The 23,384-nt window shown below is 42.9% G+C and overlaps 1 protein-coding gene across 1 annotated transcript in view; it reads right to left on the bottom strand.

Moving 5' to 3' along the window:
- IGFN1 (immunoglobulin like and fibronectin type III domain containing 1) overlaps window positions 1-9,828 on the bottom strand; it is a 28,088-nt gene extending 18,260 nt beyond the window's left edge. Inside the window, exons 1-10 of the mRNA XM_086476665.1 lie at window positions 9,810-9,828; window positions 9,171-9,293; window positions 6,388-6,527; window positions 6,029-6,128; window positions 5,120-5,167; window positions 4,490-4,535; window positions 3,526-3,700; window positions 2,800-2,913; window positions 1,621-1,792; window positions 728-1,000 (exon numbers count right to left, since the gene is read on the bottom strand). Of these exons, the coding sequence (XP_086332791.1) occupies window positions 728-1,000; window positions 1,621-1,792; window positions 2,800-2,913; window positions 3,526-3,700; window positions 4,490-4,535; window positions 5,120-5,167; window positions 6,029-6,128; window positions 6,388-6,527; window positions 9,171-9,293; window positions 9,810-9,828 (1,210 nt within the window). The remainder of the gene's footprint in view (window positions 1-727; window positions 1,001-1,620; window positions 1,793-2,799; window positions 2,914-3,525; window positions 3,701-4,489; window positions 4,536-5,119; window positions 5,168-6,028; window positions 6,129-6,387; window positions 6,528-9,170; window positions 9,294-9,809) is intronic.
- Window positions 9,829-23,384: the final 13,556 nt, after the last annotated feature.

Raw genomic sequence — 23,384 nt, 5'->3', positions numbered from 1 at the left:
TCATTGGTTTGATTTCCAGGCCAGACATAATTTCTGTAGAGCATTAACGGCTCAATGAAATCAGTGGGCCGTTTGTATGTCATACTAAACCTGCACTGTTTCTGAAAAGTCATCAAAAAAGCCTTTATGAAAGAATCCACCTTTTGCTGCAGCAGGATCTCAAAAGAAACCACAGCAACTACCTTTCAGAAGCAAAAAAATATGAGCCAGCTAACTATTAATGTGTTTGCACTGAAAGGAGTGTTTTCCATCTTCCCAGCCTCCTTTGAGCTTCTTCTAACGGGTTTAACCTCTAATTTGGAAAGAAAAATACTATCTAGCAAGATAGTATCTAATCATATTGATAGCATAGAATGGAACACTATTGAAAGCTCTTTCATCCCCTGTATGCTGTGTTCACATGGTGACAGCTTCATCAAAAACACATGTCGAGATATGGAACATTTTTCGGTAACTGATGGAGAACATGTTACTTTGTAGTAGCCGTAGAGCAAATAAGCCAATAGGATTTGTCAGGACTAACAAAAAGGGAAAAATTTGTCTCATCTGAATATGAAAAAAGGTCTGGCCAGACCTTCATTTTTCCAAATATAATTTAGAAACTAAAGGCTCTGCAATTCATTTCTTAGCATAGAATCACCTCAATGAGCAATCAGGCAGTGAGAGGAATATTATTTTGTTAACACACCTCAAGCCAACACCATGGGAATAATTCAGTGACACTTACACTCCACAATAAGCCAGGCATTTGAGGAGCAGAGTCCAGTGTCGAGCGTGTACATGCCGTTGTCAGAGGGCACAACATTTTTGATAATCAGCTGGTGGGTCAGACCGTCAGGTGTTACGGAGATCTGGTGCTTCTCACTTGCCTCGAGGAGGTGGGTCTTGTGTAGCCACACAGCATCATAGCAGGGTGTGCGTAGGGCACACTTAAAGACAGCATCTTCTTCCTCAGGGCAACGCACATCACTGAGTGTCTGCTCAAATCTCACAGGGATGGCTGCAATGGAAGAATCAAAAGCTATAGAAAGGAAACAGAGAGCTACTTCTGTCTTCCAAGAGAAACTTGTTGCAGCTGAAGAAGATAGACAGGCACTTGCCATGCCTGGGAACATTGGCTTAAGCAGTAAAAGGAAAAACTGGGATGTGCTCCTGTGCCCAATTCTACAGGACAGAGAAGCAGAAAAGTAGATTTTTGTCCTTATTACCTTCTGAGACATTCATACCACACATCACTGTGATGTGCTGATAGTCTGTAGTCATTAATATATTTCAGCAGCATGATAATTGTAGTGAGTTGGTAATTATTATTCTGAGCTTACAAAAGGAAACTATAGCATGGGGTAAGTTAAGGAATGTTCCCACTGTCATCCAGAAGTCAGAGCCAAACTTGAACCTGGTCCTTCGGACTACAAATGCAACACCCATATCATATAATCACCCTCCTGCTCTTTTTCACCTTTGTCATGTAAGGAGCCTTTATCTGGCAAGACAAAACCAATCTCCATAGTTATCAGGTTTTACTGCTGAGCTTTGCATATGCTCCCAGGTAATATTTTCCAGCCAAAACTAATCTCTTGCTGCAGTTGCACATCACATACATCTAACTCAATTCCTTACACTCAGCCTCCAGTTCAGTCGAGAAAACAGGAACGTCCTCCACTCTCACTTGATACAAGCCTGCATCTTCCGGTTGCACATCGTTGACAATGAAATTATACCTTTTTCCAATTCGCCTCAGGCAGTGCTTTCTGTATTCATCCCCCGTTCCATATCTGACCCTCTCACCATCCTAGGAAGAGAATTAATATACTCTTAAAAGCAATGCACAATTAGTGGAAGGCATTTCAAACAAATCAGGCCAAATTGGTGCTACAGTCGCCTTATTGATACAAATGAATAACAGAGAAGTCTACACTCTATTACTACGTGCAGTGGACAGGGCTCACTGTTTATGTACTGCACGTAGTATTCCCTGTGTGTTAAGTCCTGCACAGAACAGAGCATCAGACTCTCAAACTAGGCAAAACAATAGCAGTTTGTTAGCTCACATAAGGTTTTGAAGCTTAACTAATACACAGTTATTGTAACTTTGAAGACAAATTACTTTCTTTGCTTAGATTTTAGCATCCTCATAGGTGGGTAAGCAGGCGAGTTCACCACTTTCCTATCGGTAGTGGGTTACCTGCTCCATGTTGTGGCTGCACAGACTTCATGCCATGCATTTGATTCAGAAATTCATAGAGTTAGTCTGACCTCCTCTTTAACGAATCCCCATTTCCCCTGTGTTAAAGCCACTAACTGCAGTTTCACTGAAATGTATCTTTCCTAAAAACACGCAGAGCGCTGATCACCTGGGGATCACAGCAGAGTAACTACAGAACCAGACGAGATGGTTTACTTCCTTGAGATCTTCTTTCACAGAAGTGAATTATAGTGGAATAACACACTCAAGAAAGTGAATAAAATCAGTCTGATTTTCTTATATGAGATTGCAGAATTTCTGCAGCCTGAAAGACACTGAGAATTTCCTCTCACCAGAAGAGCCCTTGAAGTCAAAAGGATGTCAGAAACGGACTGTTTCCCCTGTACTTGGATCTACAAATCCCAAGTGATATTCAGCACCAAAGACTACCTGGGCCCCCGCACCAACACCTCTCCTAACCAATCGACAGTTCTGCAATGGACAGACAACTTTAAGAAGCTTATTTGCTCTCAGCCACTGCCCAGCAGATCGTGCATTTTCTGTAGAAGACTTCAGTGCCACTATGAGCTGGCCAACTCATCTTGCCCCCTCACCTTAAGGAGATAAACTTTGCTCTTGCTGTTTTTCAGGTCCATTTCCAGACTGAAGGTAGCTTTTCCCTCCTTGTTGACTTTGATGTGTTTAAAGTTTTTGATACTGTGTATTAACTGCAAAGAAAGATACAAGAACTTAGTAAATGATAAGGCTGCCCTGACAGGAGTTCTTAAGCTGTTGAACTAATGTGAAATCTACTTTCTGTCTGCTTAGAAAAGAGCTACCTCTAACTATAAGTGAACAGAAGAAGCATCTGTAAGTTTCCACAATTTCCTCCTGTAGGCATATTATATTTTACGTGGTACCTCCTGGTCATTCACACATTATGCAACCACTATCGGTCCACGCTTCCACATGCCCCTGTATGCGAAGGCCAATTTTGACTCTTGGGCATATAACTTTTCAATTTGGGGTCCAAATTCACATCAGAGGCAACTGAGTACAGATTTTAGCCATGTGGTTTAATAAAAGCATTAACCTACAGTCAGTATCTCCTAAAATTTATGAATTGAACTTCAAAAAAGTCAATAGCATTTTCATCTGCATGAGGTTAGAAGCAGGACTTCTTTAAAACACTGGCATAAATCATTCTCTGTCATACAATAAAATTTTCATCTAGAAAGCAATTTAAGAAGGTTTAGCCTGATTTCAGAAGCTACTGAGGAACTATAGGACTCTGCAGTTTGTTAAAAATCAGTGCTTTCAGCGATTTCAGTTTATTTTACCTCTCCTTGTTCACTCTCTGTGTCCCTCCTCATCTCCTGCAGCTTTCTCAGCATCCCACGGAAGTCAACAATTCCATATTTCAGACAGATTTTCTCATAATCTCTCCTATCTGCATGTAGCAACAGTTGCCAGACTGCTTCTTTGTCCAAGGGTTTTGGTTTTTGTACTGGGGCCCTTAGAACCAGGGGGAAAAAAAAGAAAATCTAGACATTTTGACAGACAACAAGATGTCTTGTTTTCTATACTTAATCCCCTTTCATCTCTCTCTCTATCATTTTTGTAGTTCACTTGTCCCTGTAGATGTAGACTAGAAAGAATGGAACTCTTCCAGAACAGGTTTTCTGCATCTATCCTACAAACTAAATGCTGCCAGGGAACAGTCGTGCCCTGAGCCATATAGGGCAAGACCCTAATGCAGTTGTCCTCACTCTTAAATCATCAGCAGAGTCACTGGCACGGTTTGGCCCAGGCCAACTTGCACTCTCCCAAGTAATTTCTCAGCAGAGTTCAGGATTTTGCACAGTGCAGAGATCATTCCCATCAGGCAATCTTTGGAGGCTCCCACCTGGGAAGTGAAGGCGTTTCTGCAATGTGCACACGGCAGTCTGTGCAGTTGACCTGAGAGCCAGGGCTCCATCCCTGACTAGCCAGAAAGACCATTACATGAAGATTTATCACTTAGCCGAGAAGTTACTGGTGAGCTGAAAACAGGAAAGCAGAGAAAAAGATCTCTGAAGTCAAAATCTCGTGGTGCAAAGCAACATACACCTCAAAACGAGGTGGGTACCTTGTGTTTACCTCAGCCGCACAGACAGTGGCAAACTGTTCTGTTATGTCTCTCCAGATTGGGTCTCACAACAACTTTGGAAACAAAAAGTGCTGCCCTGAAGATCTATGAAGCTGTCCCCTGTCATCAAGAAACATCTAGGAAGTGTAACAGTGGTCTTCATTACGGAGGCTTACCGCTTCCTCAGCAGCTTCCTGAGGTCCTGAAGCTTCTGCTTTAAATCTATTAAAGGGAGCAGAAATAACAAGCATTCAGATACCCAACACTGTAAAATACAGCCCCCAAAAGAAGATAATGCAAAATAGCCACTGCCAACAGGCCATTCTACTATGCTGTTTACCTCCGGTGATTTTTTCACACTTTACAAAAAAACTGTCATGAAACTTAGAGCCAGGTTTCTCTGCCATGCTCATGTCCCTTTGCATGCCATTAAAGCTCATCGCTTCCCAGGGGGCTTTCCACTCTTTCTGGGGAGGACACTGTAGAAACTCATTATTTTCTAGCTGTGTTAATATGTTTGATCCAGCTGTATTTGACATCCCCAAATCCTTTTCTAGCACTAATGATTCCAGAGTCATTAATTAGAACAGCTCAAAGCCATGTCTAAGATCGTCACTTTACCCAAAGGTAGACAGTAAGCAGAAAGAGATGACAGAACATTAGAAATTCATTAACTCTTCTCTTACTTTATTCTTTACAAATTTTGGGTAGTAGTAATGTGGTAGACAGAGGACTATTAACTATCCCCACCCCAATTATATATATTTTATGTATTTTATACATACATATATCTAACTCTAACTTACCGTCAGCAGGATGAACAGGGGCATATTTCGCTTTCCTCTTAAAGCCAACTGATAGTTTATAAGAGAAAACAGAGGAAAAACAAGCCATGAGATGAACAAGATAACACTCAGACTAACACCAGTAAACCAATGAACTACAAAACCTCTGTATCTGTTACCAACGCAAGAGAAAATCCTAGTTTGGATTTCCTTGCCAATCTGACATTGACTCTTAGTGATCTCCATCTGTAAATGCAATATTTCTATTGCAATCAACTCTGTGCTTACTGGATACTCTACACAGTGGAGGAGACTGTTTCTGCTCTATAAAGCTAAGGTTTAAGCAATGGTAGGAAATATTAACATCTTGTTTTAGCAATGGGGAGGCGAGGTGCAAGAATTATCTGGCCAAATGCAGAGAGTTGCCTTCTAAACTTACTTTACATGCACACAGGTGAAATAGACGCTCCCAACATAGTCCACCTCCTGCACAAGTAGATTCCAAGAATAGGTCAGTTAGATTTCACCCACAAAGTGCCCCTTTCTCTCCACTGAATAAAAAGGGAAGCAGGGGACTAAGTCAGGTGGACACCATAGACATCTGAAGTGGGATGGATGCCTCCCAAAAGACTGATTCATTCAACATTGTAAAGAAAGGATCGAGCTGATTCAACACTAAATCCAGAGCGTCTGATGATGGTCCAGTGCAGTGATCACAGCACCTCTTTTCTTCTCCCTTGCCTTAAAGCTCATACTGTCACGGAGCCACCAAAGTTGGGGTCACAGAAGACCTCCAGTCCCCAGTGAGTAGAAAAGTAAACCTTCACACCAGGATACTTAGACAACGCTCTGGGCACCCACCCCCAGAAGACAGCAAAGCCAACTGCTTGGGACACAGGACCTTTGGAACACAGAACCAGTCGGTCCTACCTTGTAGGATCCTGAGGCCAGCAGAGCATGCAGCTTCCCCATATTCATTCACAGCAATGCAACGATACAAATCACTGTCATTTGCAGTGAGATTGTTTATCTTAAAAAGAAGAACATAGTAAGAGCTCACAGCAACGTGTTATGGTTCAGTTCACGCACCTTCCTCCAGCTTCTAATAAAACAGCTACTCAATGACATCTCAGATCTTACTTCTGTTCCCTAAATTACTCTAAAAACCTTTTTTTCCTTATCTTCGTGTTATCTCAGATCTGGTGACACCTACATCAGCCCAGTGCAGGTTTTTCCTTTCCATTGCTCTCTCTGTTCCACATGTCTTGTCTGAAATATTTGATCTTTACCTTCAGAGTGAATTCATTTGTAACTTTATTGAAGAACATTTCATATTTTTCAGGATCATCCATTCCTCCTTGCATGCGCGTCCATTTCACATCAGGGGCTGGGACACCTTTGACCACAGCTCTGAAAACGGCATTTTTACCTTTGAAAAGAAGCAAGAAATTAGTTATTTAAGACAAGCTTGAACATGATGTGGTGCTTAGGGACATGGTTTAGTGGTGGGCTTGGTAGTGTCAGGATAATGGTTGACTTTATGATCTTAAAGGTCTTTTCCAACCAAAATGATTCTATGAGGAGTCTCATGCCAGGCCCCTTACGTTATCAATAGAGTTATCCCCAGAGTGTCCCATCTCTGTTGTTTTAGGCAGAAACATTCTTCAAAAATAATTGTATCTTTTTGTTTTCTCTGTAAAAGATGCCTAAATTACCAGTTTAAGTTGCATTAAATGCCCAAATTACTGCAAGACATCTGACATAATCTCCACTCTAACTCACCGGCTTTCAAAGAGTTTACTTGAAAACTAACTTTAAAATTCGCCACTGACACATACGGTCTCTGCCCATGTTTTTATTGCACAGACATGCACATAGAGAAGCCGCATACCCAAGAGAGCAATTTTTTGGTATCTTGGTCTGATTTTGAACTCCCTCAATATTCAGGCAGGGTCAAAGAGAAAGCAGTTATTAGTTCAAGTCCAGGCTGGGCTACCTTTCCCCACATCAGTAATGTCAGGGTTTGCCTGTATTCAATCACAAAAGGCCTTTAAAATGTGCTGGTAGCCTGCCAGATGTGACTGCTAACATCCTCTGATCACCTCTGAAATCGATGGCGACAGAGCAAGTTCAGCAAGATTTGCTTCAGGCAACTTGTATGCCCTACTTGTACCACAGCCATGAAATGCCCAAACTCATTCTCGTCACACACATATTCCCCTACAAGTTCCCGCTGCTTCTCCATTCTTGCAGACTACTCCCCTTGTTGCGACCATGCTGGGCAGGATGTTGAATAACAAAGGACTCACAGTGTTGGAGTCCCCTGTCTCTAGACATCAGTAGAGTTCATCTGGGAATACTTGCAGCTCCTGGTCTCTTTTTTTCATTTGGATAAATTTGGATTAATTAGGAGGTGGAAACAAGAAAATATCCCCTCTGCGCACTTCAGAAAACACGCTCTTAACATCAAGACTGTACGACAACCAGGAGGACCTGTGCAGGGTAGGGTGTTTCCCCCTGTACTCCCTACGTGTCATCTTTCTGCAATATCTTCCTTGTCTGCTAGCCTGGCACCACCTTGCACTCCAAAAACACCAGGCTCTGCTATTCGAAGAGGCCAGGAAAGGAGAGGATGGGTTTACCTGTGATCTCTCTCCTTCACCTCTGCTCCCCTAAGAACCTGAGCATACTGCAGATGACCACAGAAATCTCCAACAGCTTTACCACTGCCTAGTACAAACCTTTTCTTTTTCTTCCAAAAGGCTTCAAAGACATAGGAAACACTAAGAAACAACAAATCAGAGAAGTGACTCGTGTAGGTAAGTGGGAGTGTCACAGGGGAATAGACATGGAGATGAGTTATCTCAGGGCAGAAATGATGACTGTCTTTCGTTGGCAACAGTTTTGGTTTTCAGGTGACCAACTGTTAAAAATTTGCCCCGGAAAGTCTTGCAATATTTCCCACACCCTTCTGCAGTCACCACCAAAAATTTATTTGATGCAGCAAGCTCCTGCCAACAGATTCTTATCAAAAGGCATCTTCCTTCTTTGTCTGAGATTGCAGTACTATTACTAGGTAGTGTCACAGGACACAACTCCACGGCTAGGAGTATCAGCTAATCCATGCAATGGGGCGATGATGATATAATTAAAGACATTCATCACACATCTGCATAGACACTGAATTCAGTTTCCACAGTGACCAACCTGAATGCCCTAACATTTTGTATACGAACTACGAGGAACCCGCTGTAAATGAAATAACTTGGACCATTTAGACAGGGTGACTGACCACCGCCTTGGTTCATGCCTGAAACTTGCAGGTGGAAGGAAGGTGGAGGAGGAGGAGGGATGTACCACTAGAGGCCACTGTGCTCCTTCATAAAATCTCCACTGCTCGTGAAAATCAACACATGAGTATGACAACACTGAAATCCAGGGTGCTAAAAACGGTTCAGTCTTGTGAGGGAAGAGAAGCTATACGGCCTCCTCAGGCTATAACACTCCGAAAAATTAAAAAAAAAAAACAAACCAACAACTCTCTGAAAGTGCAGAGAGACTGCTGGAAGGCTTCCCATTGATTTTAGGTCTCGGCTCATTAGCTGCCTTCTCTGTACTCTATGCAAGATCCATATAGCTTCTTGAAGAAGTACAGCATAAACAGCATCTGCAGTCAGCATATCTTACACTAAAAAGCAGTTAATTTTAGTGCTGAACACTCATAATACAAGTTAGTTCAACAGGAAAAAAACACAACTTTTTCAATGTGTTTAATCTTTTGCTGCAAAATACTTACTTCAGGAACTTTCTGCAGAAGTCACAGGATTTGTTGTATACGTTAGGAGCCAGATTTTGATCTTGCATACACCAGTGAAAACTCAGGAGACCTCTATCAGTACTGACAGAATTTTCATCAGTACAGCAAAGACTTTGGCCACACAACACTTTTTTCTCATCTAGTCAAATCTCTTTAGAAACTACCTTGATTTAATGACTAGAATTGTTTCATGTAGGTGAGATGTGGAGTCAACCCTCCAGGTCTGTGGTTTTGACTGTTTTTCAAGAATCTTACCTTCCTGCAATGTCACAGTGACAGGTTTCTGCACAAAGTCAGGTGTACTGCATCCATTTGGAATGTTATCCACAAACTGGGTGATAAGAACTCCTGGGATAGAAGATTTCTTGAAGGATTTTACTAGAAAGGCAAGGAAAAATACATCCAATTAAGATAAGATGTTTGTCCTTTAGAAACAACCTCTCAATTTTCATTGCCTCTCTGTAGAACAGTAACTGCTCCTGCTCAGCTCCTCTTGGACTATAAAGGACCCATCTGTTCTAGTACTATAGGCTGTAAGTGTGTCCAAAGGCTGGAGCATTAAGGTCTGTGATTTTGTGCCAACTTATTGCAAAGCTAGGGCCCAAGTGGGAAAATGTGCAATGAAGATCGCAATCCAGGGCCACATCAGCTTACAGGTCTAGCGATGATTTGGATAGAGAATGCTTTACATCAGTTATTGTTCCAAATAAAACTTTTAAATCTGGCATGAGAAAGACACTATTGCAAAGGTCAATATAACCTGATGGGCCAGTTACTGGTGTCTCTCCTTGTGGTGGTGAGAGACAGACACTTAATTGCCAAACAAGAAAAGCAAGCTGGGCTTATTCTCAGGGGCACCCCACATAGTTTTCATAGCTGTGTCTCTTTTCTCACCTGCCTGGTGGCTTGTCATGATGCTTTGCTCAGCTCAGAACCAACAGACTACAGGTTCTCCTGTGAAAAAGACAAATAATTTCATTATTTACAGTTCACAAGGGAAATGTGACCTTAATACTGCTCAATTTTATGATGCAGTTTGCCCTTCCTCACTTGCCAAATCCTGGCAGCCAAGCTGAGAAAGGCCTGCCAATCAACACATCACAACATGTCTTTCCAAAACACATCATGACACAGTTTTGAACCAACACCAACCAGGTACAAAAATGGCTAGCAGGGCTAAATGGAAAATGTCCACATCTAACAGCATCCCTCTGTCATCTCTTCCATTTCCATGTCATCTGGCTTTCCTCCAAAGACCTCCTCTCGTGTTTCAGGCAAATATTACACCACATGGCACTCACGCGGTGAGTTCTGATGGATGGCAAGAGCAGTTGCTGAGAAGAAAGCCACAGAGATGGATGTCTAAACTGGGGCATGAAAGCAGAAGCACAACCTGATCTAAATTAGCTTGTCTAAATTAGCAACAGACCTGAGAGCAGACTATAAGCTACTACTTACTCTAGAAGGAAATGGTAAAGTGTGAACTTGGCATTAACTACTTATTGTTACAGATCACTCGTGTGACCTTCTGCCAAAGGTGTCTCTTTCCCTGTATTTATAAATTGGACAACGTGTAATGTAACACATCACTATCTTGCAAGCAAACTGTGAAGGCAGATTCCTTGTCATATGAGAGATGCTCAGAAACTATAGAGTTACTGAAGCTCTGAAAGAGCAATTAGATTAGATTCCCATGTGGGATTAATGCTGTTTCTCTATTTATCCTCTGCACTCCTTCAGTCAACACACAGTCACACAAGAATATGCAACTTTTAACAGTTTTAGAAGGCAGACGGATTTTGTCAGCACACCTATGATCTTAATTTTGTTCCCTATACCAGGCATTCATCCAACCTAGCATTGCCACACGACACCTGATGAAAACTCTGGGTAGGACCCTTTGTTATACATTTAGCTTGCAGTCGCATTATCTGTGTGATACTTGATTTCAGCTAAGGGTAAAAGACAACTAAGCCAACAAAAATAATTTGTGCTGTATGTCCCATAGACAGGCCAAAGAAAGTATAACTCAGAGTACTTCAGGGTCAAATTCTGAATCAAAAGGATAAACTGTTTTTCCTTTAATCAGCAGCTGCAAATAGGAACACACACATCTCTCCACAACAAATCAATGGCTCCACTGTTGTCCTTAACACAAATCTTATTTTAGGACTCTGCACACTATACGAACCTCATAAATAATTCATTACTTGGAAAATCATTCTGTGAGCCTCACTGACTTCAGTGGAAATGCACATGAAACAACAGAAATGGAAAATGATACATGGGACTGTGAGAACAACAGCCAAGTCCTCTCTTCCTATGACCTCCCCGGCCTGCTGTGGGCGACTTTTGTTGCTATTCACCAAAACACAAGTTTTACATTTCAGCATCCCAGCTTTTCTGTTGTTGGTATTTTGGCATATCACATAATTACTTCTGTAAATCATTGGTAGATGTTTTAAAAATTGCAAATGGAGGGAATGAACAGCTTCTGGGGGGGGAAAAGACACAAAGCTGAAATGAAACTAAGAGGATTCCAGAGCACCCTGCACAGCAAATGGCAGAGATTTTCAGAGACTCTTGATCACCCTCTTCTGATGGACTTAATTTGTCCTCCAAAATACTGAACTGTATTAATAGCAAACATTATAATCCCCTATTGCCTTTTGCAGTCTTGTGTCTTCCTAAACATGTCGCCATCCCTGAGATGAAAAGTCTAACGCTTACTGCTTTCAACAAACACGGTTACTTGACATTAGCTTGCAACAGGAGTCCCCTAAGTTCTTTTTATCACACGCTCACATTTATTCTTTGCTACTTCTGATTGCTTCCCTCCACACTAGACAATATTGACAAGCACCTACACTGAAACATGAACATGGTCCAAATCCTCAGGTTCAAAGCCATCAAGAAACTTATTATTTTCTTAAGTTATCACATGTATCATGTCAGACAGTTGTTCTCAGTTGGGTGTGATGTGGATATATGTTAACATAACCATAAGCTATTGAGAGATGGCTACGTTCAAATCTAGCTTTAAAAAAAACAAATACTGACAATATTTGTATAGGTAGTAATAGGCAGGACGTATGCATGCTCTCAATATACAATACACACTATGTGCACTATGTGTAAACTGATGAGTTTATAGGGCCCTAAATATTTCAGAAATTCACTTGGATTAAAGATAAGCTGCTGTGAGTCCTTAAACTCCTGTGAATTCTTGACTTCTGGAGAGTGAGACAGAAGCATGTTAATGCCACACATTGATTGCACAGTTAAAATAACAGCGTCAGGATATGCAAGAGAACATTCCTTTAGCGTAATTAATCCAACCCCACCACATTTTCTAGTGTCTTATGTGTTAAATAAGGACCAGAAAATAACTTATCAGCTGACACAGAGTCATTCAGACCCTGCCTTGGTACTTTTAAAATTTCTACTTCCCTGTTACATGAATAACCATGTTTTTGCTTTGACTTAGTTCAATTCTAGAAAAAGAAATCACAGAATTTTTAAAAGGAATTAAAGACAGCAAAAGCCTTCCAAAAATTGTCACAGAGTAACTCATATCTTCACTCACAGATGCTTGAAACACAGCTGTCCACACGAAGATGATCACCGAGGTTGCTATTTATTCAATGGAGGCAGACAAATACTTCTAAGAGGCAACCTACCCCTCCCTAGATGAAATGCTGTTGACCAACACCCGCAGCACAACAGGGCTAACACTGGAAGTAGATCAACGCTCACTCCTCTGAAAAACATGTCATTGTTATCCACCAGCCCTGTTCAGGTAGCCAAAACTCATCCCAGGGAGAAGTCTCTCTGCTTTTCAGCTGCGGAGACACCCCCTTTGGAGACAGTGGCAAAGCTTCCACGGCTCTGAATGCAGAGCAGGAGCAAACCCTTGACTACTGACAATATTTTTAATCTACCAAAATAAACTAGATAGCCTGATGGGATGGGAGGTCTGTCCTTCATCTTGTCTATCCATCAATCTGTCTGGATGAGACAGAGCAAGAGCCCATTCCCTTTTGCAGTCTGACTGGACACTAGTGATAGGGCCATAAATCAGCTAAGTGAATAAGCAAAACACTTGGGAGTCACAGGATTTGGAGGTACTAGTGGTGTCACAAGTAGTTATTTATGAGGTTCAGACAGTGGAACACACAGACAAGATGTGACATAATTGCTGGCAGAGACTGGTGAGCAAAATTAGTCAAACTTGTAGAGAAGTGACAGCAGCGAGCGGCTCATACAGACGTGATGGGTCCAGAGGCATGGGATGTACCACAGACATTGGTACAAGCACAGCGAATGTGGAGTACAAAGCCATTAGCGTAGACCACAGCAGATGACTTGAATCATCATTATAATAAATTAATGAGCAAGAGATGCAGCATTCTGTTTCCTCTGTAATTCATAAAAATCAGGACAGTCCCAAGGTGAAGGTTCTAAACAAAATACTGAATTGTTGTGTGCTCAGTCTCAAATTCGAGCTGCACTTTACACCAAAGGATCCAGATACTCACTGAGAAGAAGGACGTCTCACCTAAAATTTCTCTTTTAGCTTTCTTTGTTTATTTGTTAACTTTAAGTAGTATTTTGAGCTTGAGTGTTCCCATTTCAGAAGACTTTGAAAGGAAAATCTCGAAGGCTTTGGTTAGAACCATGGAGCTGAAGGCCAGCAACTGCAGAAGAGTGACTTAATGAAAACTTCTGAGCAGGTTACAGGGGGGGAACGTCACAAGCACTCCAGTGATGAATGGAGGTCTTGTGTAGAGTGGGGAGGAATGCCCAAGGATCAGATTTTGTGTGACTTATCCCTTTGGTAAATCTATACTTGACTTGATCTTCTCTTCTGCCTCAGGGATTATGAATATAAGTGATTGCTCATGCTGTCCATGATTTACGTATGCATACACCAGATACTCTATAGCTATTTATTTATTAAAGTGGCATGGACACAAAATGCCAAAAACGGGATACACATCATCTATATTTTCTAAGTGAATTAAAACAATTAAGCCCTAACAGCAGTGAAAAAGACAGCGAATTCATGTCAGTTTGGTGAAGCAGGTATGGAGCGACAAGACGAGAACAGGTCAGTCCGTTCTTTTTGATGCTCACAACATACCCATAAATTCTTAACACAGACACGCATTTTCTATACCATCAATAAATCTACAGCAAATACCACAGAGCAAATAGAACTGAGTTTTACTAAATGTCCAGAAGAAAAAACATCATATCCCTACCTGCTGTCCCAAGAAACATCTCCAAGATAACAAACATTAGACACCACAGCGTATCTTTGCTACACGTCCCATGTTACCTCCATGGGACAGTTAGGGCAGATCTCCAACAGCCTGCCATCTTACGAGGGAAATCGGCCGTAGGAGACCACTCCTCCCAGAACATTCACAACATTTGTCAGACCTACGGCAATGCAGAGCAATGTCTACCATGACAGCGGAGGTGACATTTCATATTCCCAGCTCTGTATCACCTCCACACAAATCTCGGTGGTGACATGACCAAACTCACTGCCTTACAGGTTGAGCTTCTGAGATGATCCTGCTTGAGGTCAATACTCCGTCTCCCAGGACCTTGGTGGCTTTGTTCGTTGACTCAGACCACAGAGCTCTTCATAGCTGTTCAACATGTCTCTTGGTCACAGATATTACAGATCTGTACAGAAGAAGTCACGCCCCTTATTAGTCTGTTGTAAATGTCACTAAGTGGCAAAAGAAATGACAAATTCTTGTCCCCCTCACACCTCTCCACTCTCCTAGAAGCTAAGTCTGTGCTCAGTAGCTGCCTAGCCAGGATGTCTCTATACTGTGCTGCGTGCAGTTTGTCGGGGGTTCATTATACACCCACACTTCCCACAGCACCAGGGGACAGGCATTGGACCCACTGCCTCTGGCAAGCCTCAGACAAGGCAGTGGGCCAACTTGGTCAGATGCGACCATCAGTCAAGGCAATGCTGGATTTCCAAGCACAAGCTAGGTCAAGACTTTGTGCCTCAGAGAAGGACAACCATTTGTGCAGACCAACGGCTTGTCCAAGTACGGGACAAGCTGTACACACAAGTTCTGTAGGACACAGCAGTAGACTGGTTCTCAGGGGCCATGAGTCCTTAGGAGATCTCATAATTCCTTAGAGGAGAAGTAAAAACAGAGGATTATTGTATTTGTGTATGGGCCAACCATGCTTGGGCTTGGCCTTCATAAGTGCAGCCTTTTAGCCTGTGCTATTCTCAGAGATCTGAAAGAAATCCAGTTCCTCCTAGAACAGCTTCACTGCTATAGGCAAAAAGGACATCTCGATTTGCAGTCTTTCCTTCCAGCACATCCACAGGCTGATCCCTGTTCCCATGAGCAGCAACAAGGCCACTTATTGCCATGGACAGGCTTAGCCTAGAAGTACAAGTGCAGCATATTGTGCCCAAAAATCTTTGCTTCCAGTCTGCCCTTGCAACTCGTAAACCTTCCTCCCTCTACCCAGAAATCTCAAACGGACTGATCTCACCTGGAAGCAAAGGTTCCTCTACCTAATTCCTGATGTTCACAGAGATGGCCAGTCTGGGGCCGAATGCTATCTTCCCCCAGCGGCATTACATGGAGGCAACAAAGCCTGTTCAGTCTGGCAGTCCACTTTCATTCACTTCTGGCTGAGAGCATACAATCTTTTTTTCCTTTGCATCGTGTGCCATATATTCCTATTAAATCCTCTTGTTCAACTCTGAGATGAAGGGCTGGCTCCAGAAGTTGGCATGGTGACCGTGGTTCACACGATGTCTGGGCTGACAGAACCAGTACAAGGTTTTCCTCTGGTTTTCCATCAGGAGATTAGAGTTCTAAAATCTGTGGTTAACGGGGAAGGGAACATACAGCAAAAACTTGGTCCTGGAGCTAAGATTTATGTTAGATAGGATGAAGACAGAACCATGAAGAGCATCACTTTCACTAGTCTCGGAAAGATGATCTTTCAGTGGAAAAGACACTGGCAGTAGCAGTATGATGTGTCAGCTGTTCAGATCCAGATATCAAAAACTTCTCCTTTGCAGGGGCGGGGATCATGATTTTAATCAACAGTTTAAAAGATAAATGTGGAAATTAAATTCTGGAGTAATTTTCTTCATTTCTTCTTTCTTTTTGACAGTTGTTGCCGGTTTATACCTTCCCAGTTCATAAGAAAACAGCATCAATAGAGGAAAATGTGATTGTTCAAACTGATGTTTAGGCTAAGATCATTCGGTTCTATGTCCCTTGTTACATTTGCAGTGATATAAAAGTAGAAGTAATTCCAAAGTCAAATGTAAACAATTTGAAAATTAGCAAGCCAAGAAAATAAGACAACAAGGATTTTCCATCTGCTGTAGCAGTAGCAGACACTGTTTTCTAGCAGCGTCCTAGCGGGTTTCCCACAGTCCCTTCCTCCACCCATTTTGGCCAATGATCATTCCCAAGTTCCTTCCTTATTCATTAGTTTTACTGGTCCAGGGCAGCAGTTATGTTGATCGGATTATGTAGCCTTAACATTAAGTACCTTTAACAAAACCAGTTGCTACACAAGTCTCTAAAGACAGTAACACTTCATGTAAGCCATGGGAACACTCCCAGAGGAAGCATTTACCAGCTTCTGCTGAAATCTGAACTCATCAGCTCCCATCAACTGCAGCAAGAGCCTTCCACTTAGCAGTTAGCCTGACCAGAGGACCTGAGCTATCCAGAGCCACAAGGCTTACTGCTGTTCCCCTTCCTGTGTACGCTCCCTTTCCACTTTGTTCCCCACTGAAAAGCACACTGCCGATGATATTTAGTCTCAAAAGGCATTTAGCTGTTGGGGTCTGCTTGAACAACTGAGGAATTCTGAATGAGGTAACTCCTAATTAGATAGACAGTTGGGTCTAGCAAGTACCAGGAGAGCCACAGAACCTGACCCTGACAGGGCTTTGCCTTATTTCCAACCCTGGTTTTGCATTTTTCTTGGGGGGAAGGAATGGAGACCTCTCCTACAGATGGATTGATAACTTAAAACCATCCGTGACAGAGCAAACTCCTCCAAGAGACTGACCTTCTTCCATTTCACAGCTTGTTTTCCACCCGCCCACCCAAAAGTCCTGTTAACCCCTGCATGTCAGTGGATAAGCTACTGCATACCACTGAAAACCTGCAAAATGTCATCACGAAGCCTGGCACATTCAGCAGCGGTCACCGCTTTCACTGCAAAGGGGACGCGTTTTTCCCTGGAAGCAAGTTCATCCCCTAATGAAGGGGAGTGAAGAAGTGTCAAGAGGCAACAGCTGCAGGACAGTTATTTCAAGATTGAATTTAAAAGTACATTTTATCTGTAAATGAGACTCTTCTGATCTTGTGTTTTCCCTGTAATTCCCTTCTTCTTCAGTATGTCAGTATGAAGTCTACCCGTTCTGACCAGTGACAACTGGCACAACTGTTCCTATAGGCTGTTGGTTCCCACTGCATGGCTCAGACAGAGCAAGAAGTGAAGAAAATAAGACCTGGTAGGTCCAAAAAGCTGACTGGATTTTCCAGTTCATGAACAGATGACCAAGGTCAAAACCTAGTCTCATACTTGAGTCACTTGTCCAATCCATACCATTCCCCTGAAGCATAGGTGTCTGGTCAGTCACTGTGCTGAAGGTCAAGGTGGTGTCAGGGAGGCTTTTGGGCAGAAATATTCAGAGATATGTAATGGGGCAAGATATGCAAAGCTCAGTAGTCAGGTTCAAAGTCAACTTGACATAATAGCAATAAGAACCTCATAAAAACTATACATGAAAAAAAAAAAAAAGTTGCATTCATTTAAAGATGGGCAAGGGCATGGAAAATGGAATAAAGATCCAAATTCAGTGACTACTAGTTACCTGCAGGCCTACAACCACCCAACATGCTATATCAAATCGGGAGAGTCTGACGGCACTGCTCTGGCTGGTCACGTACAAGTAAAGGGACATGCTTTTGTTCAGATCAGGCCATGGACCAGGTGGGTCATAGAATGGCATTTTGTTTTTACCAGGAGAATGCCCTGCACTAGGATGAGGAACAGTCACACCATGCAGTGGGTGCCCCAAACGAGTCTTCTGCTCTCATATTTGATTTTAAATAAATGTGATGTACAAAATATTGAGCACTCACAGCTCCCTCTGATTTCAGTGGAAGATGTCCATCCTCAGCCCAGCCCCTCAACACCAGATCATCTGTGTTGTACACTCCAGAAGAAATTTAAGGGACTATTTTAAGGCTCGAAGCCTTGGTTATTTTACCTCCCACACCCAAGATGCCAGTCTGCCCCTTTGTCATCAGCAAGCTGAGATCTGTCATCACTGTTCACACAGAGCCACGACTGGACCCACTGCAGTTAGCTGGACTTTCACACACTGAGATGCAACTCACCATAAGGGAAAGATCAGAATCAGGGTAACGAATCCAAGAAGCAGCAGTTCTCTGCTTTCACACTGCAGATTAGCTCCCCGCTTCCCATGGTGAAATTCCCAAGGGAATTTCTGCTATTCCCTGGTTCAGAACTGATTTAAGCTGTTTGCATCCATGACTGACCGGAGGGGTTTGCTAGCACAATCTGTGATTTAGATGGAGCCTGGCTGCCTATAAACCTGATATTCCTACTTCCCCCTTGTGATAGCTGCTCTCATGATTATCTTTCTTGCATGCTTCAACGCCTGGGCTGGCCAGTGTTGGAATTTACTGACCCTTTTCCATTTGGAAAAACAAAATAGTGGGCAACAGATGTTTAATATAGACTTACCAAAGATGCGATTAAACATCAACATATTACCAGACATATCACACCATCAGTACTTTTCATGCCTCCTTGAGACACTGAAGAAAACAACATTTTAACCCATAGTGTGCTTTAATGAATGTAGAGAGTAAGGCACGCCTACACTGCTTTCATTTGACCCTATATGGGCATCGGACTTTGTCAAATGTCTTCTTCTCCTGCTAAAATTAGCTATGTATGTTCAAACCACTTTGCATATGCCACCCCTTGGGCATGCAGAAGTTTAATAAAGCTCACTGCATGCAGTAAAAACAAACAAACAAACAAAATTGTCCTATTCAGATGCCGCAAGCAATTTAAGTTATAAGGCTTTCTCTCATTCCCTCCCTGCCTTCAAACTAGAGCACATAACAAATCCCCCAGTTCTGATTTATTTGTTTCCCCAACCTGCCAGTGGCAACCGATGAAAAAAGACCAGTCCTCGCATGACGAGCTATTTTAATATTTCATGCCCTAATGTGCCAAGAAGTTTGACACTGAAACAAATGGTAAGAAAATCTCTCAGAAACTCCAAGAAGCCACAGCACACACCACCTTCCCGCTTCCTTTGTGGGACGCCTGAACATTATTTTCAACATTGTTCTATACTGTTCGCCTGACCTACGCCTGCACACGTTAATGTGTGGCACCCACAAAGGTGCCAGAGGACTCCCGTTGGTGGGAATGCTGTCCCGTTCCTTCTGAAGGTTGTTCTCTGTCAAACTCTGCCCTTATCCAGCACTAAAGTATCGGAATAAAATAAGTGTCATCCAGAGCCAGAAAATTATGCCATCATCCAATGGAGAAATAACCAAAATAGAAATAATCATGATGGAAAGAGAGGGCATCTCTCTCCTTTCACCCCTGCTTGCTCCAGGAATCCTGCGGTTTCAGAAAAGAATCGCAGTGTTCCCCTTTCTGCAGGCATGAAACTAGTAGGTTCTGTCACTTCCCAGCGGTCACCTTTTCTGCCTTGTGAAGGTGATCACAAGGAGCTCAAACACACCTTAGCTCACAGCAAACACAGCTACTTATCTGAAACAGGTACACAGCACTCACCTGCACGTGCCACCCCAGAGGTCCTCTTCTACCCTGAGTGCTGTCAAAGCTGCAGCTCACCCGCGTCCTTTCTGCAGTCAGTGCTCAGCTGTGGGATCAGCACTGGGTCCCTGGGATCCTTCTCAGCTGCTCCCTCTGTCTCGCCTTCTGCCTCCTCTTCTCTCGCACTTAATCTCTCTCTCGCCCTCTCCCTCTGGTAGGTGAAGCCTGTCACAGGGCTGTTAGCCTGCGAGACATCCAGACGATTTTTTTTTTTATGGGAACCCGATGCACCTGCCTCCTATTCATTATTATTTCAGTCCATATCAGTAATGGTGCTGGACAAATTTGAGATTAACGTGATTCTTCAACATTTCACAAGTCAGTTGGAGTGGTGCTTTTTCTGCAGATGGTGTTTCCTCTTCACAGCGATTCATTAAAAACTTTGATACAACTGAATGGCTCTGGATGTTTTAAAGGAAACTGCACCTTATTTGGTTCGAAACAAATAATCTCAAGAATAACTTTGGTTACTAACAGATCAGATAAATTGAACTTCAGTTAAAAGTGAGTGGCCAAGCACATTTAAAGATGAGGTTTCTCCAAATATGCTGATTTTTAAAATAATAAAGTAACTCTTTGAAGATTTAGTATTAGGAATATTGAGACGACCAGAGCACTTGGCAGAACCAGCTCACAGTGCTAACGTGAATTTATTGACATGTAGTTGAAAAGCATGAGCCTGCACCCCAGTTACATGGCTGGGAGCAGCCTCTGTTACCTACACAGCTTTGTGCACCCCTTGGAATAAAAGGCACCTTAGAAGCATTAACAGGATTAGGAACCATTAACGGGATTAGGAACCATTAGGTCAGGGTGGGAATGGAGACCAGATGCACCTGCAGACTAGGTTCTGTGTACCAGTAAATGCTTCCTCTGCTAGGAGGCATTTATCCAGAATTACCTGGAGCTGATCTAGATAAACCTTGAGAGAAACAAGACAGAGTTCCAAAATAAAAGAGCCCAAGGCAGGGGATAAAGAGGCTTATAGACACTGTTTCCTCAGCTTGCAGAAGGTAGTGGGCACCCATGGACCACCCAAAGCTCTCCTTGCTCTCAACTTGCAAGTTGCAGACATTTCTGGTATTTCATTGCCCATGTTGCTCACCACAGGGATAGTCACACCTTAGGTGATAATGTCACTCATATTCAGTAATTTCAAAGTCAGCCCCACGCATTGTTGTGAAAGAGGACAGCCATGAGCACATCAACGCTTCTAAAAAGCAGATGGATACAGTTCAGCAGCTTATACTCTTCAAGGAAGAAGATGTGCTGGTGGGATAGGCTGTACACGAAGCACTTCAAGTGCTGAAAGGTGGGCAAAGCCCCAGTGATACAAACTGGCCTGGAATTATGTCACCTAGTCCAGTGTCATCCGACAGGAAAGGCAAGAATCTAAAGCAAACATCATTTTCAAAGGTTTTGCTTCTAGCCACTTGAAAGTAATCCCACACGCACCAGGCAACGGGTCTATTGCTCCCCCGCATAAAACTGTGCCTCCAATGAACCAAGCCTGGGTAAGCAATCCATTGTAAAGGAGGCACAGCGAGAGGTACGAAGACGACCGAGCAGGAGGACAGCAGGTTTGCCTTTTATGTACTTTTCAAGAAATCAGATAACCCGAGTGGTGTTTTCATTCCCTAACTCTTTTACTTTGGATTAACCAGATTTTTTAGTTCAGATTCTTAGTCCCTTGACATCACAGCAGCCAGCTGAAATCTACTGAGGATTTCCTACCTTGGCCCTCAATAGCTAAGCATCCTTCCTGTTGACGAGAGAGCTGGAGCTGTCACACAGTCTGCCAAGGTTATACTGTAACAGATTTAAGCCATAAAGTGCAGATGACACATCCCAAAGAATCACATTTACAAACCTTTATGTGCATTTACAGTCAGCAAAACATAGAAGATCCCTTTTAATGTTGTAGAAGAGCAAAAACATCTTCTGCCTCAAAAAGCAGAGAAGTACTAACAACCCAGGAGAAGCTAAAATCAGTCTGATTGATAGACTTGAAAATATTGCCCTTTACCAGACCTCAGAAACCCAAAGGGCAGCCTTATGTAATGTGCTTTACTTAGCAATCCTCTGACACACCCCTTTCCAATAACCCACTTCAATGATTTGTAAGCCTGGGTATTCCTTTCCCTTTGACAGTCCTCATAAAGATTATTTCCTATCAGACATGTGAGAGGACTCTACTGGAAACCCACCAAATACTACGTCTGAGCTGACCTGAGGATGTCAGATTCCAATTCTAATTTCATCCCACATTAGCAAGTGGTTATTAGTTGTCATAAAATTGCATTTGTCAGGAATGAAAATTCTTTGCCAAAATAAGCCATTCAGATTTATTTACGACATAGACAGATTTTGTTACTCTCCCACAGAGCATGACCCTAAAACACTGTCAGTTCAGCCAGCCCTGGCCTTCTGCCCTTTCATGTTTGCAACCCAGTCATTAAATTGTCTGTTAGGAGTTGTACTGAGGGCACAAAAACCTTCTCACCTCTACATCAAATGAGGATAAAACACAGAAATGAACTACCAGTGTGTTAAGTCTGAGAACCCTGAACCTTTGTTGTGACAGAACAAGAATACAACCCACTTTGTGCGTGGAGTCTCAAGGAAGGGGACCTGGACACTGGAGATAGTTGTACAAATCGTCACATCTCAGCCAGTTTTCAGACTCTCAGCGTGTAGTCTTGCCAAGAGTGTCCTACAGTAAGGCTCTACAACAGTGCTTCAGCTCCAAAGCACAAGCTCCCTACCAAACCAGGATGCAGCCTGGCAGCAGAGCATCTCTTTGAGGTGTCAAAGATCTATTTTGACCATGTTTGCCATCTCTCAAGCATACAGCCAGAAAGATACATCACAGTCCCCTCAGGCACCTGAGCCTGTATAATCCACTATTGCCTTCAGAGGCCATACTACTTCAGTAATCACGAGAAGTCCTGCCTGTGGTGAGGCTGATGTCAGGTAGCTAGATTCTGTGGAGAACCAACCCATTAGCTGAATGACCTGCCCAACAGTCAGGAGCTCAGCATATGCACCTGGACATGAAGTGGAGGATATGGTTCAAAGAGAGAAACTGTACCAGGTAAAGTGCCGGGGAGGGATCCTCTCCATCACCCACACCCAGGGAGTAAAGCCAAACTGCCCTCTTAGTTGTCCTACAGCCTTCTGCCAAAGGGGCAGTGAGCACCTGTGAGGCAGAGAAGACAAGTTACCGAAACATCCAAAAGCACTCGGAGCCTTCCAGACGGTTCAGCTACAAGACAAACTACGGGCCATTGCCACCAGAGCTTCTTTTTCAACTATTGTACATCCCTTTCTCCCACCCCTCAGCCACCCACATCCACCGGATCAATAATTGCAGCTTCAGAATAGCAGCAGGACAGGAGAATGCTCCAGGTATTCAGTCACATAAAAAGAGATGAGCCAAAAGCCAAGCAGCAGGGATAACCGGACTGGATTTCTGATTCACCTCTTCCAGCCTCCTTCGAAATAGCACATGCCAAAGGAGATCCAGTGGAGCTCACCTGACCCAGTACCACTCAC

The sequence above is a fragment of the Leptosomus discolor genome, chromosome 21, assembly GCF_034619465.1.
Source record: "Leptosomus discolor isolate bLepDis1 chromosome 21, bLepDis1.hap2, whole genome shotgun sequence".
Classification (NCBI taxonomy): Eukaryota; Metazoa; Chordata; class Aves; order Leptosomiformes; family Leptosomidae; genus Leptosomus; species Leptosomus discolor.
Note: the sequence above shows the minus strand (reverse complement) of the source record. Positions and strands in the feature narration are given on the sequence as shown.